This window comes from Daldinia vernicosa (genome assembly GCF_022497035.1).
Source record: "Daldinia vernicosa strain CBS 139.73 unplaced genomic scaffold F5Y00scaffold_9, whole genome shotgun sequence".
Taxonomy (NCBI): Eukaryota; Fungi; Ascomycota; class Sordariomycetes; order Xylariales; family Hypoxylaceae; genus Daldinia; species Daldinia vernicosa.
In genome coordinates, this window is record NW_025953925.1 from 367,443 (window position 1) to 386,692 (window position 19,250).

The following is a 19,250-nucleotide window of genomic DNA, read 5'->3' on the forward strand; positions in this document are numbered from 1 at the left end:
GACCTGAACATATTTACCTTAGGTACCTACCTTTTGGATCCGAAGGGTTGGTTACCCAGGATCCCTAGTGGTTTCAGGCAAGACAAAGAAGTTCTAACGACGAACCAACAGTTACTACAGCATAGATTTGTTTGCTGTAGCACTATAAAAACGGATATAGATTTGCTAGATGAGGAAGTACAGGTATTCACACAACTCTGAGTCCAAGCCCCATCCTGGCAGCTATGTAATTAATTTAACGTTAAATCAACGTCATCAAGTTGTGACTTGTTAACAGGTAGTTACTTATTAGCGTTGCCTACCTTCTCGTCGTATAATTTACTCCTAGGCAAAAGAAGGAGTAGGAAATGATAGATATTCTTACTGGCCTCAAGCCTCATACTAAGTGACCTTAACGTCAAATTTGCCATATGCTAAACCACTTAGGTACCTCTTATTATGAAATTATTCATATCAATAGTTAGCTACGTACATAGGTAGGTAGGTACATATACACTTGAGTATGCACGCAGCGCTAACTTCTAGACCTAGCCCTTATAGAACATTCAATTGTGCTTAGCTGCCCTAAATCTTGCTTCTCTCAAACGCCGCGCTGGATTTGCGAAGGAGTGAGCAAGGTCGAAAAAAGTATAAATGCCTATACGAGAGCCTCCCATATATCTATATCACGTACCAGAACGGGATCCTATCCATTCATATTTGCCGCTGCGTAGACGTATACTGGATACTGGTTCGTTGTGTTCAGACCAGTATATTCAAGTGCTCGCTAAGGCGGCTCAAGAAATCGTCACACAATCATTACCTAGGTGGTCCAAACAATTCATGATCTAGAACAGTCCTTCATAGTCTCCAACATCACTAACATCCCTTCTGAGTTGCACATCTACTGAAAAGTGCCCCTGATCTTGGCGTAAAGTTCGGTATCGAAGAAGTTATAGTCCGCGTCGAGCTCACAAAATTCGTGTTGTCTTAGCAGACGTTCGGCAGTGGGGCGGTCCCTGGGATCACTGTGTGCTTGTTAGTTAACTGTTGGGGGCGTTTGTAGATGGGAAGTACATACACTGTAAAACAGTCCAGCATAAATCCTAGGGCATAGGGACTGATCGCCTCGCGCACGTCGTCTGCAATCGGTGGTATCTCGCCATTTGCGATTTTGTAGATCGCGCCGACAGCCTCCTCCTTGCTCCAGGGCCTTCTGCCAGCGAACATCTCCAAGACCACACATCCCAAGCTCCAAATATCAACCTTCGCGCTGTAACCTTCACCTTGGGATCGGATCACTTCGGGAGCCATCCAGAATACCGACCCTTGCATCGAATTAGTTTTGTCGTTACCATAAATATTGTCTGTCTTCTTGCTTATTCCGAAATCGGAAATTTTGCATGTCCCATCCACATCTAGCAGAATGTTATCGGCTTTCAAGTCCCGATGTAAGATACCTTCTCGGTGTAGATAGGCCAGACCTGAAAGTGCCTGCCGCGTTAATGAGCTCACCACCGGTTCCTCGAACTTCCCGTGCTTGCGCAGACAAGACCCAATGCTACCACCAGAAATATACTCCAGAAAGATGCTGATGCTCGTTTCTTTCCTCTCGCAGCCAAGATACTGTACAATATTCACGTGGTCCAAGTTCTGCATCGTATCTATTTCCTGGTCTAGGGCTTTTAGTAGCTCCTTCATTTTGTTCTTATCACCGGCCGCTGCTTTCGGGTTGACTTCAACCTCTTTGACGGCTAAGAATTCACCTGTCGTTGCGTTCATGCCGAGATATACACGTCCGTACGTTCCTTTACCGATAAGCTCACCCTTGAACCACCGGAAAGTAGTCTGCCGCTTCGGTAAGACGTCCTGGGGAATCTGTGGCACAATCATCGAGCCACGTTCAGGACGTATTTGCACGACGTTAGCGCCAAACATCTTCGTGCTTTTCCGCCGTTGGATCATCGACGATGCTCCAGCACCGGCACCGGCCGAGGAGGTAGTATAACGCTTGTTCGCTTCGTGCGCACCTCGTGCTACCTCTCGAATGGATTTCATCCGGCCAAGTCCGCTAGAACGCTGTACATTCCGTGTTGCGACCGAGGCAATCGAAGGAGGGCGCTCAAGTGCTTTTAAAGTAGACTCGTCTGAACCTAAAGTATCGCTCTCGTTGTACACCGAAGATTTTGCAGTACCGGTTCCAGCAGCAGGCGCTAGAGGATCGACATCCAATGTGGATGGACCTGCTTTGCTGATCCCGCCGGGAAATTCCTCGTGTTCGGGTATAGGCGACACAGGAAGCTCATTCTCATCGAGTACAGGCTGATCAAGATCGAGTTCGGGGAAGAAAGCATCAAGATTGCTAAGCAAAGCCTCGGGAGGTGGACGATTGGCCCATACGCCACGGTCAACAAATGATTTCCGGCGGTTAAGCTTACTATCATCAGACTGCCATTGTTCCGAACCAGGCGTAGCAGGTGTACGGCGATGAGAGTCTCGTCCGCTTCGGATACTCCCCTCGTCATCTTCTAAATCGGGCGTGTTAGAAGTACCCGGTGAATTAAACGATACCGAAAGAGTCTTCTTAGACCTCGAAGTCTTAACCCTCAAGTTTGGCTTTTTGCTATCGCTGGACTCCGAATCGCTGTCAAGTACGCTCGTCTCATTACGGCTCGGTTGCTTGCGCACTGCCTTCTTCGAGGGTTGCCTTCCTCTCATCGGAATAGCAAATAGGCCATCATCGGAATCATCGTCACCCGAATCATCATCCGGCGGTTTGGTAGACACTAATGGAGCTGAAAACTGTACGTCCGTCTCGGTAAAGTCCACATTGGGTCCGTAGGATTTGGGCCGGTTGGTTGTGGGATTTCCTGGCCCGGCGGTGGCTCCTGGAGCGGGATGGCTCGGACTTAGGTCGCCGGGGGACGGGACTCGTTGTGCTATGTCACGCATTTTAGTAATCGGATCAAGCTGAGATTTGCCCCGGTTGCCAAGGATTGGGGTGCCACCAGGCGAGTAGTCTGGGACGACGAATGGTATATCACCACGGCTCCATGTTAGGGAGCCGGGCGAACCAGACCTCGACCGAGAACTACTGCGACCTGATGCAGTAACGCCAAAATCAACGCTTGCCATTGCTCCCTTACCTCTTTGTTCTACCGAGTCCGTACTAGCTGCGGGTGCAGAAGTATTCCGGGGGGGCGATACCGGGCGCTGTTGTAGCGGTATTGTTGACGGCCGAGCCAGTCGGCCCCAAGCACTTCCCATATTAATCAAGGCACCGAGGGCCGATCCTGCCGGCGGAGAGGGGGGCCCTGGGGACGTGAGTCCTGTCGACGGTCTCTGGCACTGTTCCGGGCTCGCTTCGCTCTTTGCAGTAGTAGGCCGCCTGGGACTAGGGAATCCATCTAGACTGCCTTGTGACAGTCGCATATTATGACCGGTTTTCCTACTCAAAGAATTTGCCTTGATTAGTGTGGCAGTCTCTACACCTGGAGGCGCCGGCGCCTTTCTCTGTGGGAAGAGGTCTGGCTTTTTCTCCTCAAACGGAGAGACACGCGGGTGGTCAAAGTCTACATTCCTACCGACGATTCCTGTTTGGGGAGAGTTCTCTAGTGGGGATGATTCCTTTAGGACTTGCCTTCGTTTAGCAAGATATGCAGCCTGCTGTTTTTCGACTTCAGCACGATATTCGCTAGCTTTGACCGCCAATTCTGGATCATTTGGTTTTGAACCAGTGGAAATAGTATTCGTTCTCGAGGAGGGGGGCGATGAACTAGATCTTGTACGGCCATTGAGGTGAGCGTAAGCGTCTTCGTTTATGTTAGAACCGGGTGTTAGTTGACCTCCCGATGGAACCACCGTAGGAATATTGCGGCTGCCTTCCCCAGATTTGTTCAATTTGACGAAGAATTTTAGGGAACCGTTCGCATCGCCCTTGTTGCGCTTATGAATCCATAGGCTCTGATCTTCTAGTGCTTCGTCATGTGTTTCTCGTCCTAGCTCTGTTAGAAAGATTTCGAACCCCTTCGGATCCGAAAGCCCAAGACTCATACAGACACTAGCACGCAAATCGGCCGCAGTATCACAATCAGTAACGTCGCATAGTCGGTAATTCCACCCATCTAGCGTTACAAGCACAAATACTCGGGGGCCATTTTTACTGCGCCTGAACGTCGGGGCGGAATCTTGGACTGCTTCCGGCGGAGGAGTGCCAAACCGAGACCTTAGCAGATGGGGACTCGTAGGCGAATCTGCATCGTCTGGGGAAGGGAACGAGCCGTCTTCTTTTTGCTTGTTTCTTCGTTTCAAAAAGCCCAAAAAGCTTTTGTTATCCTTCGCGGAAGTTGGCTCTGCCGAAGCAGGCCTATCACCGGACTCCGCATGCTTCCCATCAGTATTGTGACGTCGATCATTGCGACTGGAGTGAATCATGTCCTCGATTCCACTCATACCATTTCGCCACATCTGACCGACCTCGGGAGACACTCCAGAGCCGTATCTCGCTGCATTCGAGGAAAGCGAGTCGGTACTGTTTCGGGATTTGTGATGAAATCTGGTCGATGGCGATAGATTACCTGACGAGGGTTGCTGTGAAAATGAACTTGATAATTTGGGACTCGATCCGGGGCTGTCGCTCCGTAGTGGTGCCCGATAGTTTCCATCTCCGTGCTCACTCAAATTGGGACTTAGCTTTCGACTGCTCTCGATATCAATATTCTTTAATATAGAACGATGATTAGAATCCGAACTCATCGTTTGGTTAAGGGTTGGCATAGTCGTAGCTCGCGTCTGCGAAAACCCTCTAGTACTGGACCCTAATCTGATAGGTGTGTTTGGAGAATCTGCGTCTGTACCGGCACCTTGCGTGTAAGTGCCGGTAAGGGATTCTTTACTGGCATGAGACGGTAAAGATTTCGCACTGTCGACTGGTTTCCCAGTAACTATGCTTCGTATAAGACGGCGCATCCGTTTCCCTTCTTCCCTTTCTCGTGGTTGGTCCCAAGCCGTGTTATTATTGACACACTCTTGTGCTAATCGCGGATACACAAGTTGGTGCATCATTCCGAAATTCCCTCGGCCGCCTTTCTGACTACCAAGCTCAAGGAATTGCGCCCCGTGTATATTAAGATTTTTGAACGTCTCCTGCCATTCTTTCGAGAAGTGATTCGCAGCTAGCCATAGCAGTACATGGTCTAGTGGCCACTTAGCTGCTAGCTCAGGGGGGAGTTCGGAATGACTGGTTGTCGCGTTTGAAGTAGTCGACAGCATCCGGTTATGGAACGCATTGGCGTATAGCAATCCACGATTGCCGTCGTCAGTTAATGTAGTACTCATGGTATTCGTGCTGCTTGTCTGGCTGGTTGTGGGCCACGAGGTTTGGGTGGTCGTCGATTGCGTTCCCATGTCTTCAGGGAAGAAGCCAGGTATGCCAACACCCTCTCCGTATGTATCCCCACCTGGAATATATGTTGCAGATACCATCGCTTCGTTGGTGTCATTTCCGGGTCTATAAGCGTTCGACATAAGTTCAACTGGCGGGGGAGGGGGTATCGATAAGGCACCATTTGAGGCCTGGGAATGGAGTTTCGGGTTATACGACGGCACGGGACCACCCGCGGGGGGAGGCGGAATCGTGAAGCTAGGTTGTCCGCTATAAGTACGTCCCCAGCTAGCTTGCCACGGTGGTTGAGGCCCTAGAGCGCTGTTCGGTGGCGGACCAGGAGGTGGTGGTAGCACCACACCGCCGGTGGTCGTCGGCGCGCCGGGGTACCTGGGCGGCGGAGGAGGAATATTTAGCATAGTGTTCAGTTGTCCAGGTTGACCAGCGGAAGGAGGTGACATAGGCGGCGGCGGCGGGACCTGGAACGGCCGCGCCTGGTTCTGCTGGGTGTTCTGATACATGACGAGTATGCGAAACGGAACAGAAAGGCGTAAGTCGCCTTAATTAGGAGTATGGCCGCAACAAAGCGGCAAAGTTCGTATCGGGGGGCGTATGTGCGGCAACGATCGTAGGTCTTGATAGATATACTAGATAATGGAAGATCAAAGGAAATGCGGTTAAGAGATAACGCCGAGACAAGCAGGAGACTGATGTGACAATGGGGGGGTTATAAGATCAGATCGTCGAGATAGGTACGAGTCGAGGCAGGGCCCGTGATCACGTTCGCAGTCAAAATAGGACTCGTCTTCGAGAGGATAATCGACCGAGAGATATCCTAATCAATAAGCTAACACATTCACGAACTCCTCTAGGCAAAAGAGCTGGTAGGTGAACCGTTAGACCAAAAGAATTCTGCAAATAACCCCAGTCACGATCTACCTAGGTAAGATAGGGATATCAATGGTAGCCAGCATTATGGCTAGCCTCGGAATCCAGTTCTCATGGTACCGAATTGAAATTGCAACTTTGACTAATGAGATTCGATATTATGTATGGTATTGTCTTCGTCGCTGAAATTCGATGTACCGACGCTAAAGTAAGTTGTCGTCGTAACTGTCGTTGCCGTTAGTCTTAGCGTTAGAAACGAAGGTTAGGTTTGTTTGGTGTCAGGGCTGTTTTACTTTGGGGGTATTTTTTCTATGTATGCAGTACACTAGCGCAGTAGCGTAGAAACCTACATGGAAAGCATGGGAAGTCCAGTCTGGGCCGTTAGTTGCCTCCACAGGACTCCACGTCGTACCCTCGTACAGGAGGGTGTAAAAGTCGGCGGCTACGCGCTTACAGGTGATGATGGTGGGGAATAGTGTGCGACTATTCGGGTTTAGTTCCACTTTCAATACGTATCCGCTACCTTAGCTGCATAGAACATATCCCGATGAAACGTTAGTCCATATCAGTCCAATTCTTCACTTTGCGACGATAACTTTTAACGTTAAAACAAGATCAAATAGTCTTAGCATTCATTTCGCAGCGATCTAATAAGATGGTTCGCAGCATTCGTCGCAAGTTATAAAGTAAGATAACTATACGAAAGAAAAGCAACGTTAGAATTAAGAAAATGAATTAAATAAAAGCTCAATGGCAATCGGCTTCTTAATTAACAACTTTTGACCAACTTGCATCAACTTCTTGGCATTGCAAGGTTCTGTCTTCTAATGCTCCGCGCGTTGAAAATCTGTCTATATGCGGTCAACAGATTAATAAAAACATCTCTAACCTCTTTTCTTATATCTCCATTTTGTTTATACCCCTTTAGAGGGGCTCGTTGGTGTGGAGGAGAATAGGAATTATATATGAAAAAGTACGGAATACCTCTATTCCGTACACTACTCTCAACTCCTCCACTGCAGACTAACACGGTGCGAATAGTGTATATGAAGACGTTACATCATCACATTTACCCCCTCAAAAGTAAGGAGAAGGTTTACGAGAAGCAATTTCGGGACTGTGTAGCCGTGGAAGGTCGGCAACCATCACGCGAGGTGCAATGCGCATCATCCCATTTGCTTAATGCGCTGGGTGCATTGCATCTGTATACCCACTCTCCAATCCAAGCACCCGCAGCGCATCTTTAGCCCGATGTGATGATAGGCTGTAGTACGCCATATGTACGTAAGTACCTATGGAAAATGTTTGTATCCCGAGAGTTGAGGTGGCTTGCGCGGACAGATGTACGTACATTTGAATTATTAATTATACCTATACTTGGAGTAACCATCAAAATTCTCTAGGTTAACGACTTATACTATGTATTTGTGTCAAAGCCTTTTCTATCAGTATTCCTGAAAAGTGACCCCGAAACGTAATTAACTCGTAGACGTGGTCAGCCTTAATGACATATCTCAGCTGGAAGGTATGGTAGAATTTCGAAGCAGTCTTCCTTGCATGAGGCTCGTGATTCCTCCTTTACTAAACTATGACCGCGAATTGGGTACTACTTATCAATGTCACATTTCTGATATCTTTTGGCCCCCAATAACACACATGTAGGCCCATGCCTAGAGCCTGTCGTTGGGGGCTATTTTAATACCCAACCTTGGGTTAATTGGGTTAATGAATGAGGTGCCTGCTGTGCCTTGCAGAATTATCAGAATTGCAGAGACATGCAGTCAAATGCATCGCGATCAATATTACTCATCTTATGTACCTGTCATTATACGTCGTGCAACCCATACTCAACACTCTTACCACCATTCCCAGCCTGGACAACTTACCCGAGGCAGTTGACATCAACCGGACAAATCTTTATGACATAGGTAGGTAGATATCTAGAAAACCGCCAATGTCAATTACATTACGCTGCAAGATTTGACGTCGAAGCCGTAAGATTGTTGGCACTGCTCCAGGTATCCAGCCTCCTCAGAGGTGCCAGTTAGAGTGTTGTGAGGTCGTATCAAACCCGTCACTTTAAGACTCTGCTTGCCATCGCCGTGCCACCACCGGAGCTTTTGGATCCAGGATTGTTCATCATCATCCGTGCTGATCTCCCATTTACCTGAGCTGACCACCACCGTACATTGCTCCTTAGGGAAATGATACTCCGGGAGGAACACTGTCGTAGGAAAATCTGGAGGCGCATTTGTTCCATCGATATTCAATGTGAACTCACAATTCTTCAAATCGAAACCGTAGTTTGCTATAGGGCCGTTTGTGGCTATTGGCGCAGGTCGGACATACGCTTCCGCGGCACGGTAACCAGGTGCGTTAGTCAATTCGGGATTCGAACTAGGCGGTCTAGATGATGATATTGAAGGATTTGTTAAGGTACGCTTCAAGTTGCCAGGCGTGACCGAGGTCTCATCATCTACTTCTTTCCTGCTGTTAGTAGTAGCCGTTTTCAAGAGACTGGATGTCGATTGGTTAAGGTCAGGTGTCCGCGGCACTGAAGAAACTGGTAAAGTCTGGTCATCAACAGAAAAGATGGATAAATCTTCTCCGTTCCATTGGTCTCCCAGCTGGTGGTCGTTCTAAGCAATTGGTTAGTAACAAAGAGAAAGTAAAAGTATATATATTTGAAATCTTACCGTAGTCGAGTACAGCCACAATGTGTACCCTTCCATGGCTGCACCCTCTACAGCAAAGTGGTTCGCATCCATAGCCGCAGATTGACTTGAATAATCTCCGGTTTTGTATGCGTGTTTATCATCCATGTCGTACGGAATACCAAACTCGGTAAGAATGCATGGATGGTTGCCCATGTAGTCCAGGCCTTCTTTCCTGATGGACGCTAATTGATCTTTGAAGCAATTCCGAATCGCCGTCTCGCCAACCTTGATGGCAAAAGCTGGATGCCAGTAACGACCGCGGAGGATGCCCATGACATCAACATTCCACGTCCGATTCCACTTCTTAGTCATGAGAGTGATACCATCGTAGTAGTGCGGTGCATAAACCATTCTCGGGTCATCATCTGCCGTACCCTTGATATTTGGTGGTAACTCCAAGGTCGGAGGTTGACATAGCATGATCGCGTCCTTATGGATTCCTCGGATAGCATCTCGGTATTTCCGATAAAACTCCATGAAATACGTGTTGGTAAAAGTAGGGTAGTCAAGCTTATCGCCGTTGGTTGGGTTCTTCTCAAAGTAATTCTTTTGCAAGAGTAAGTCTTGAGAGGGATCCCACACTCCGTGCTGGGCCCAAAGGCATTCTCCTAGTCTCCAACCAGGGTCCCGCTTCCAACCGTATCGGGTTTCATCATAATCTGCTGGCAACCAAGCCGTCTCGCCATGAGGATCAATCAGAGCACGCCCAACTTTGTATGGGCCTAAACCTCCCATATCCCACGTATCTACTTCGCATGCCCGCCCAGAACCCGTCAGGATAGCCTGCCAAAGCGTTGGAGATGTCCCTTTTTTCAGGTTCTGCTCGCTCGGAATAACACTCAAGTCAACATGTCCAATCATGCCCCTATTTGGCTCATTTAGACTTTCCCATCCAAAGATAATATCATTCTCGATATCCCCAGCTTCGTGTATACGCTTCGCGAGATGTTCACAAGCACGTATGAAGTGACCTTGTAGATAATCTTGAATATTTATGCCGTCGATTATGCATTTAGGAGCGAAATCTCGACCGGCGAAAAAAAGCGTAAATATCGTTGCGGCCGCAAGTCGAACGTAGTTGGTTGACCAGATCATCTTAGGAAACTTCTCGGGCTCGGGATACGTATTATGAACTATCGCAGCCTCAGTAGCAGCAAAACTCTGGGGATTCAGTCCGCAGGCATAAACCGTCCACATAGGAGCACCGGATCCGCCACAGTACCTCGACCACTAATCAATTTCGACAGTCAGTACGTAGGCATACGAACCCCGCAGGGATTTTTTAATAAAAACATACCACATCCTGGTGAGGGTCCATGAATATATAAAAGCCGTAGTCTTTAGCGGCCCGTAGGACATCGATCGTGTGTTGAATCCAGACCTCGTCATACCTCCCAGGGCCGGCTGCCTCGATAGCCTCCCATGTAAATACATAGCGAATAGTGTTATATCCAAAACGCTTTAAGCGAGAAAAGTGTATATGTGCGTCTTCTTTCCGAAATGGTCGGCTGTGGAATTTCACATTGTCGCCGTCAAAAAAGTCTTGGGCGATATGCGAGGGTACGTCGGGTTGGCTGGGTAGCTTGGCGTCACCTGCGACATTGATGCCTCTTAACAAGACATGTCTCCCATGCGCATCTTGAAAATGGCCATCTTCAATAATTAGGCGTAGAGAAGAAGCCATGAAGGAAAAAGAAGGCAAGGGTTGGACTAGTTATTGCTGGGCCAGGCAAGAATGGATGTCCAGAGATTAATCAAGACAACGATTTTAGGGATAGAAGAGACCTAACAAATGCCAATGACGTCGATGCAAACGTTGCACAAAAGAAAAAAAAAAGAATCGGAACGCTCGGGGACAACAGCATAAGAAGCTAAACGCTAGGTACCAGCTCTCATAACCTTATGGATTCCGATAAGGAAGATGTAAAGATTATACCAAGATTAAGTTTTTGGGTTAGGGAGGAGAGAACATCACCAGGAGGGAAAAATAATAGGTTTTATAATGCAACAAACATTTGATGCCAATCGACTAAACATACATTTATTTTAGTGGTTCTGTACGTAGTTTCGGACAGCAAAACGCAGCTGATCCAATGTATGAAGATCTAGTTGGTTGGATAGGTGATAGTTGTATGTATGTAGAAGTATGCATAAGAAGTAGCATCCACACGCGTCAGACATAGGACAAATAAGCAATGTGACGACGCTACCAACCTGCACTACCTGGGGAGCCGATGTTTTACCTGCAGGTCCCAGTATTTTAGCTAACCCGAAGTTTCGCCGAGATCCACTTGCCGGTTGCTATGTGTGCCCGAACGCACTCTTTGTAAAACAACCTTGGGCCAATACCAAACTGAAAAAAAAGGTACTTAAATCAATGATGAAATACCAGAAGGCACTTTCGTAAATTTCCTATCCCCCCCAACCATTAGGTACCAAGATATGAAATTCAGTATCCCTAGTACAACTTCTCTAAGATGGCGAGCATCAAGGCCTCATTGAAGGCTATCAACGATGCTATTCGTCAACAAAAATGGGACGATGCCTTGTCACAGGCCGAAAGTGTCATTAGTAGAGATGCGAATTCCTACCAGGCGTATGTAGCTCATTCTGTCAAGAGCCCTCTATTGTTGAAGAATCTAACACTCATACTAGTTACGTATTCAAGGCGTTCGCCTTAGATAAGAAGAACCAGCCAGAACTAGCCGAAGATGCGTACAAAACAGCTATTGGCATTCGATCCGATGCTCAAGCATGGCAAGGCTTAGTCAAGGTTTACGAGAAGCAAGGTCCTAAAGCTATCCAAAAGTACCAGCAGGCCGCTCTTAAGCTTGCTGAGATCTTTAGGGATGCTAATGAGATGTACAAATGTCAAGATGTTGTTGACAAGTTCATCGACTTTGCCCGTACTCGTGGCGATCGGACTCAATACATCCAGGCCCTTCGTCTCATACTCCCCAATAGTCCCATCTATCCCGCTCTCGAGGGTCGTGTTCCTCATCCTGCCAAAACTTACGAAACGATAGCTCAAATCCTAGAGGTCGATGAGAAGAAACGCATCAATACGCTCATTGGCGAACGGCGTACGAGATTAGGCGCTAAACTCAGCGAGGTGACCGTCGAGGTTAATCGTGAAGTCCTGTGCCAGAGCGAGCTAGGCGAAATCTACGAGCAGCTCATCCTCTGGACCCAAGATGATGATGTTAGGCGTCAATACGAGGAGAAGCTGCTCCAATTTCGATATGACCGCCTTCTAGTTACTGCAGCTCCAAACAAAGCTAGCGAGCTCCAAGTAGTGCAGAAACTAGCAAACGACATGGTTATCATCAAACATCCTTTCAAACTCGCATGGGATATCGCAATTGAGTGGCAAGACCATAAAGAGATCAAGGATTGGGACGTCAACGTGCTCAATGAATATTGTTCCTTTTTTCCTAATTCTGACCTCTATCGTGTATTAACCGGGTTTATGACGAGCGACATATCTCCTTTCCCGAAAAAAGAACCAGAAGCTCCAGCTGCCGTACCTACGTCTGAGGCGGATGATGAAAGCGAAGACGATGAAGACGGCGGTGCGCCAACATCGGTGGTCCCTTACACTGATGAAGATAGACTCTTGATGATGACAGAAGGGATTTCAACTACCAATTCTTTGCTCGCTCACAGATTGATGGGGGAGTACTATCAGCACTTGGAAGAACACGAAAGCAACGTTGAGCTCATGAGGAAGGCTATGGAAATTATGAACGCGGAAACCGAAAAGACCGGGAAGGTCTTTACGAATGCTAATCAATCTTTCATGCTCTATTTAGGCACTGCGTTAGTATTTTATCAGTCTCCCAGAAACCACGGCGAAGCGAAGTTGCTCTTCGACAAGGTACTTGAGGTAGATCCTACGTCAACTTCTGCTATGATTGGCGTTGGTCTTATCTACGAAGAGGAAGAGGAGTACGACCGAGCAATTGAGTTCCTAGAGCGTGCGCTCAAGGGCGATAGTGCCAATCTCCGTGTACGTGCAGAGGTTGGCTGGCTATTTTCATTAAAGGGCGATTATGCACGTGGCAAGGCAGAGCTCGAATCCCTCCTACCACTTATGACGCGTGCTTCAGTTTCGAAAGATTTATTAGCCCAAACGCAATATCGTTTAGGTTGCTGCATTTGGAATCTCGACCCCTCAAAAGCTGCTAGGAAGAGCCGCAACGGCGCGTATGCGTACTTCTTAGACGCGCTAAAGAGCAATTTCAGTTATGCGCCGGCATACGGTAGTCTCGGAATCTACTATGAAGATTATGCGAAAGATAAGAAGAGGGCCCGAAAATGCTTTCTCAAAGCCGTAGAGCTTTCTTCAGCAGAAGTCGAGTCTGCCGAGAGGTTAGCACGGTCGTTTGCCGACGACGGGGATTGGGATCGGGTTGAGTTAGTGGCGCAGCGAGTAGTAAATTCAGGCAGGGTCAGACCACCTCCTGGATCGAAAAAGAAAGGAATCAGCTGGCCTCTTTCTGCTCTGGGGGTCGCAGAGCTGAACAAGCAAGATTATTCCAAGGCTATCGTCTCATTTCAACACGCTTTGCGAATAGCTCCCGAAGATTACTATTCGTGGGTCGGTCTAGGGGAGAGTTATCATAGCTCCGGAAGATATATCGCCGCAACAAAAGCAATTCAGACTGCGCAGAAGCTAGAAGATCAGATGGATGATAGTAAGATCGGCGATACTTGGTTTACCAAGTACATGCTGGCCAATGTCAAGCGTGACCTTGGCGAATTCGATGAAGCCGTCGCTTTGTACCATGGGGTTATTTCAACCCGACCTGAAGAGGAAGGTGTCGCAATAGCTATGATGCAGGCTATGGTCGAGAATGCTTTAGATTGCGTGGAAAAAGGCATATTCGGCAAATCAATCGAATTAGCGACCGACACTTTGACTTTTGCGCTCACCGTGCCTACAAAGATCACCAGGACGTTCAATTTCTGGAAGGCGGTTGGCGATTCATGCTCCATCTTTGCCTCTGTCCAGAGTCGTCTGCATGACTTTCCGACTGACAACGTTCGGAAACTGCTTGACCTTGGTGCAGAAGACAAGTCTACATATGCGATACTAGAAGATGTCGATAACGTGGGCAAAGAAGTTATTTTTGCTGAAGGCATCTTCCCAGATGATGAGCAGCTCGGGGTAGATCTTACGCGATGTTTGCATTCCACCATCTTAGCTCACAAGCGAGCGATTCATGAGTCGGCCAACGATATTCACGCTCAAGCGGTTGCATATTACAACTTAGGCTGGGCCGAAAACCGTGCACACCTCTGCCTCTCTTCGCAGCTCCGGGTTCAGTCCAGTAGATACCAGAAAGCTGCTGTTCGGTGCTTCAAACGTGCCATAGAGTTGGAGGCCGGGAATCCGGAATTCTGGAACTCGCTAGGTGTTGTCACGAGCGAAATAAATCCATCCGTGGCGCAGCATGCATTTGTCCGGAGCCTGTTCCTCAATGAAAGAAATCCACATACGTGGTCGAACCTTGGCGCTCTTGCGCTATTTCAGAATGACATCCAACTCGCTAATGAAGCCTTTACGCGAGCACAGTCCAATGACCCCGATTACGCCCACGCCTGGCTAGGTCAAGGCTTTGTCGCCCTTCTTTACGGTGATGCTAAAGAAGCCCGCAGTTTATTCACCCATGCAATGGATATCTCGGAGTCGTCTTCACTACTAACCAGACGCCAATACCCCACGTCCTTATTCGACTACATACTCGCAAGTCCGTCGGATTTAAGTGTTTCGTCTCTCATCCAACCACTATTTGCACTCACTCAATTACGTCGTCTCAATCCTCAAGATCTTTCGTATCAGCATCTATCGACACTTTACCAAGAGCGAACGAACGACAGCCTTAGAGCGATAGATACCCTCGAGGAAGTATGTGAGCAATTGGAGACGAGTTACGAAGCCACCGAGTCCGCGGAGTCACTCGGGCGGTTTGCCCTGGCTAAAACGGACCTGGCTCGTCATTATCTCTCGGCTGCTCGATACGCAGAAGCTATTGACTGCGGGGAAATGGCTTTGCAGTTAAGCAGCGATGAGTCCGCAAACGAACTAACAGCCGAGCAACGCAGAAAAGCTAGATTATCAGCACACTTGACGGTCGGTTTAGCAGAGTATTTCTCTAAGAACATTGATGCAGCCGTGTCGTACTTTGAAACGGCACTAAGTGAATCCAACGGCAATCCGGATGCAGTTTGCGTCCTGGCTCAGATGCTATGGGCTACGGGTACGGATGATGCTCGAGAAAGAGCCCGCGCCATTCTATTTGATGTGATAGAGAAGGACTTAAGCCACGTACAATCGGTGCTTCTTCTAGGCATCATAGCATTACTTGATGAAGATGAGGAGTCTTTAGACGCCGTTGTCTCGGAGCTTCAAACACTCCGTACTAGTGACAAAGTTACTGATACGGAGCATTCCCAAATTGGAGAAGTATTCCGCGCCGTAGCCGCCTTATCAGGGAACAGTACAGAAGACGATGTCATTACTCAGCTTCAAAACGACGTTATGTTATACCCGCATCTCCCACACGGATGGTCGAGATTAGCCGAGGTTAGCGGGGAAGAATATCCTGCCGATATGGCCTTGAACGTAGCGCTGAAGGCCATACCGCCGAAGGGAGAACTCGGTGCTATAGATCTTGCCAATGCATATGCCGGAACCGGTAAGGTTGCCGACGCTCAGACGGCGATCTTCGTCGCTCCATGGAACAGCAGCGGCTGGGAGTCTCTAAGCAGTGCGGTTAACTGCTGATTGGTTGCACTTATGATTCTCGGTATGTTACACAACTCCATTGTCTTGACTTTTGCACTTTCCAGCTGTTATGATGATACCTATGTCAAAAATATGTTTCAAGACGGGGCTGAGATCTTCATTGATGCATAACTATCCTATCTGATGCAGCTTGTCCTTTTAATCTTATCTCCTCGATTTTTATTGTCGGTTAGTATTAAGCTAACTCAATACAAATAGGTCCGCAGTCTTGATGATATTGGCGTTCAGCATGGCAGCATGGCGGTATGGTGGCATTAAGGTGCATGTATGATGGGGGATATGGATAGCGGAAATGATATATGCAATGAGAAGAAATGAATGACGACAACCTGATTTGCGTGGATCATGGGCATATTGGCTGTTAGCAATGGGGTTTGATAACAAGGCAGATCTGAAGTCTCATAAGGTTACCTGCCTACCTAGGTACTGTACTTGGCAGCCTACAGCTCGGTTCAATAAAGAGGGAAACCAAATTCTAGCCTAATGAACCTGAGAAAAACACTATGTGACGGCCTGTCTAATTTATTTATATGTCGGCGCAGCTTAACCATAAGTAAATTATTAGGACGGCCTACCAAGTTATAGGAACAGCAAACGCTAGGATTTCACATCCCAAGACACGTAAACCCGGCCTCCTATGTCACACAAATGAGTTACCTTATGTCATTGAAAAGTGATATTTGATTTTATATTGGGATTCAGGGAAACCGGGTGTAGTAAAGAGTAAATAAAAATTTGGCTACCATACTTAACGTAGACGAGTACGAGCAGGCATGAGATTATCAAGGATAAGTCACGATTAGCGTTGTTTAGATCGGCTTCGTCGGGTCTGTAGTCGCTAACAATGGGGGATGCTCATGTTTAATATGAAGCTATACTTGGGATTATTGGCTAAAGCCTCATAAATACTAAAACTTTGCTATAGGTAATCGCACGAAAGACATCGATAGACAGGTGGGTTATGTGCCTAAATACCTAGGTAGCAATTCGGAACCGGCAACTGAATACTCTAGAGAATGGCCCAAGTCATAATTTACATTACTGCAATAGAATGCATCGATTCTGTTAATTTTCCATTGCTAACTTCGTAACCTAGTACTTTTGGTATTGGCCTGCCCAGCCGCGCCCTATCCATAGGAAGGAATGCTAGGAAAAAGACCAAGACTATCAGAAAAATCGTCTATGGTATCTCAAGAAAAGGAGTGATAAGACCACACAACCATAATATCACGTTCTCTCGACGCCGCATGTCATTTTCTGTAGGAATATCCATACGCAAACGCACCTGAGTCTACCGATTCTGGTGGCAAACCACATTTCATCAGGCTCCCCGTCTCCAATAGACTATCTTGTACGTAGACTGCCTGTGTGCGATAGTTCCACGAGCAAAATCCCGCCCGATAGATACACTACTCATTAGCTGAATGTATACCAGCATGAAAAAAATGTCGATCCAAGCCCCAAAAATGTAGGCTACGCAAATCCAGTACTCCCCGAATTAACGGTTCATACTAAAAACTTTAGGTACAGGGACTGGAGTCTGTTTCGTTGGCTGTATCGAGTACTTTGATTTCCCCTCCTTCGCCTTCTTGTTGTTTGGTGTCTGGGTCGAGATAGGCGTTTCCTTGTTGGAGCTCGAAACTTTGGAAGGGGCGGATTTAGTGGTCTTAGGTCTCTTTGCAGACTTTTCTTGAGACCGAGGCTCTTGAACTGGAGTTGATTTGCCTTCTTCAGGTTGCTTCCGCTTCAGGTTCCCATTGACAGCAGCTGGTTTCTTGGATTTCTTCGAATTGGTCGGGGTAGGTAATGCCGCCGAGTCTTTGTCGGATGCACTCTCCGACTCACTGTCTGATTCAGATGAAGAAACTGCCCGCGTTGCGGGTGCAGGACGGGATTTCGAGGACTGAACCTGTGGCATAGAACTAGGGACGCCAATAGGGGTGAAACGGGGTCTTAGACCCTGTGGCTGCTCTCGAATAGCCTTCGGCATTGGCGCGTAATCCTCGGTAGCGGTAGCACTGACAGTACCGCCAGGACCAAATTTAGCTACGCGACGGAGATGCACGGTTGAGTCGATTCCCCGATTCACTTCTAATTGTTAACCATTATTTGAAATTAGTGAACTAGGAGGCGCGACTTACGAGAAGTATAGTTATCCCCTCCCTGTGAAGGGATAAGCAACTGGATCTGCGTGCTAGTAGCATGCGACTCAATGTCTAGGCCGTAATCGTCGCCTTTATGATTGAGTAATGATTGTCCAGGAGTTGCTTTGGATAGATCAATCTCCATGTCTTTGAGCACAGTAATCGGCAACGAAGCTGGTGCCGTGAAATACCACACCTGCTTCCCTTCCAAGTTAGTTTTGCTGAAAAAATCTGCAACTTCTTTGGCGGGATTGTCTGATGAAGCTTTGCGGATCACAAAGTCTGAGCTATTAAGCCAGCCAGGTCGAGAACTGGAATAACGGTATTAGTTTATAATCGGCCAAGATAGTTTCTACGACTCCAGAACTCACACTTCAGAAAAATCATTGCCATTGACTCTAGAAATGGCCACCTCATCACTATCTATCTCCATACCATGCGCTTCCTCGCTGTCATCATCAGAACTGCTATCGCTGGCCTCGTCGCTAGAAGATTCAGCCTCAACAGCGCGTTGTGCACTGGGCTCTTCGTCATCGCTCTCGCTGTCCGATGTGCTTTCTGCTTTCTCTTCAGCTTTATTTCCTCCCTTTACCGTCGCGCCATTCTTGGCCGGGCTGTCGCTAGAATCCGAACTCTGGGAGTCGGAATCGGAATCGGAATCGGAATCGGAATCGGAATCGGAATCATTAGGACTTGTGGAAGCTGCTGCCTTGGTAGAAACTTTAGATGATGGTACGCCTACGTTCGGGATAGTCTTCTTAGGTTCAGACTTAGTACCGTTCGCTTTTGGGTCAGCAACCTTGCGCTTGGTTGCCTGCTTTGCGGCGTACTTGCTCTTGGCAGCCTCGAGATCACTTTCGCTATCGCTGCCACTTCCGTCGCTGTCGTCGGAGCTGCTGGTGCTGCTGTCATCATCGCTACTGGTATCCTTGGCTAGCTTTTGATTCTTTTGTAGCTGGGTAGATCCCAAAGGATTAATTTTGGAGGCAGTTTTCTTGTCACGAACAGTTGAAGCCATGTCGCTGAGCGATCCCATCGGGATGCGAGGGCGATGCTTCGACATTGTAAATATGTGTGCCAGGCGGCGATGAGGAGCTGTGAGAGTAGATTTTTTGGTGCAAACTGCGACTGGAATACAAGTTCAAAATATATTCCTGAAGTGGACTAATAAAATGCTCTTTAATTGAGCTGAAGCTGTTTAAAATCCTAGGATGAATGTTGCCTGAGAAGTGCAAACTGGAGAGGTGGTGATGTTGGGAATATTAAAAAGGTGAAGTATTTACATGTAATTGATGAACTAACTTTCACGCTGAGGCTCTGAGCGTACA

At 47.7% G+C, this 19,250-nt stretch overlaps 4 protein-coding genes across 4 annotated transcripts; 1 reads left to right on the forward strand and 3 right to left on the reverse strand.

Annotated features, from left to right (window-relative positions):
* Positions 1 to 464: 464 nt before the first annotated feature.
* F5Y00DRAFT_229143 (uncharacterized protein) lies at positions 465 to 6,530 on the reverse strand. The gene is made up of 2 exons (XM_048006721.1): positions 1,061 to 6,530; positions 465 to 1,007 (listed from the first exon to the last, which is right to left on the reverse strand). Exons 1-2 carry the CDS (start codon positions 5,881 to 5,883, stop codon positions 884 to 886), a joined length of 4,947 nt encoding a protein of 1,648 aa, XP_047867662.1. The 5' UTR covers positions 5,884 to 6,530; the 3' UTR covers positions 465 to 883.
* Positions 6,531 to 7,632: 1,102 nt separating this feature from the next.
* F5Y00DRAFT_229149 (glycoside hydrolase family 5 protein) lies at positions 7,633 to 11,094 on the reverse strand (the record flags this gene model as incomplete). Its single annotated transcript, XM_048006722.1, has 3 exons — positions 10,265 to 11,094; positions 8,947 to 10,197; positions 7,633 to 8,889 (listed from the first exon to the last, which is right to left on the reverse strand). Coding segments are annotated over exons 1-3 (2,311 nt in total), but the record flags the coding sequence as incomplete, so codon positions are not given.
* Positions 11,095 to 11,315: 221 nt separating this feature from the next.
* Positions 11,316 to 16,262, forward strand: F5Y00DRAFT_229152 (TPR-like protein). Its single transcript, XM_048006723.1, has 3 exons — positions 11,316 to 11,563; positions 11,623 to 15,779; positions 15,977 to 16,262. The coding sequence occupies exons 1-2, from the start codon at positions 11,445 to 11,447 to the stop codon at positions 15,755 to 15,757; spliced, it is 4,254 nt and encodes a 1,417-aa protein (XP_047867664.1). The 5' UTR covers positions 11,316 to 11,444; the 3' UTR covers positions 15,758 to 15,779; positions 15,977 to 16,262.
* A 472-nt stretch (positions 16,263 to 16,734) lies between these two features.
* Positions 16,735 to 19,245, reverse strand: F5Y00DRAFT_216647 (DNA-directed RNA polymerase I subunit RPA34.5-domain-containing protein). The gene is made up of 3 exons (XM_048005576.1): positions 18,294 to 19,245; positions 17,920 to 18,233; positions 16,735 to 17,866 (listed from the first exon to the last, which is right to left on the reverse strand). Exons 1-3 carry the CDS (start codon positions 18,983 to 18,985, stop codon positions 17,277 to 17,279), a joined length of 1,596 nt encoding a protein of 531 aa, XP_047867665.1. The 5' UTR covers positions 18,986 to 19,245; the 3' UTR covers positions 16,735 to 17,276.
* Positions 19,246 to 19,250: the final 5 nt, after the last annotated feature.

Coding starts and splice junctions, on each gene's coding strand:
- F5Y00DRAFT_229143 (XM_048006721.1), bottom strand. CDS start 5,883: ATGTATCAGAACACCCAGCAGAACCAGGCGCGGCCGTTCCAGGTCCCG. Junction 1,008..1,060: donor ATGCTGGACTGTTTTACAGT/GTATGTACTTCC, acceptor ACAAGCACACAG/TGATCCCAGGGACCGCCCCA.
- F5Y00DRAFT_229152 (XM_048006723.1), top strand. CDS start 11,445: ATGGCGAGCATCAAGGCCTCATTGAAGGCTATCAACGATGCTATTCGT. Junction 11,564..11,622: donor GATGCGAATTCCTACCAGGC/GTATGTAGCTCA, acceptor CACTCATACTAG/TTACGTATTCAAGGCGTTCG.
- F5Y00DRAFT_216647 (XM_048005576.1), bottom strand. CDS start 18,985: ATGTCGAAGCATCGCCCTCGCATCCCGATGGGATCGCTCAGCGACATG. Junction 18,234..18,293: donor GGCAATGATTTTTCTGAAGT/GTGAGTTCTGGA, acceptor CCGTTATTCCAG/TTCTCGACCTGGCTGGCTTA. Junction 17,867..17,919: donor AGGGGATAACTATACTTCTC/GTAAGTCGCGCC, acceptor AACAATTAGAAG/TGAATCGGGGAATCGACTCA.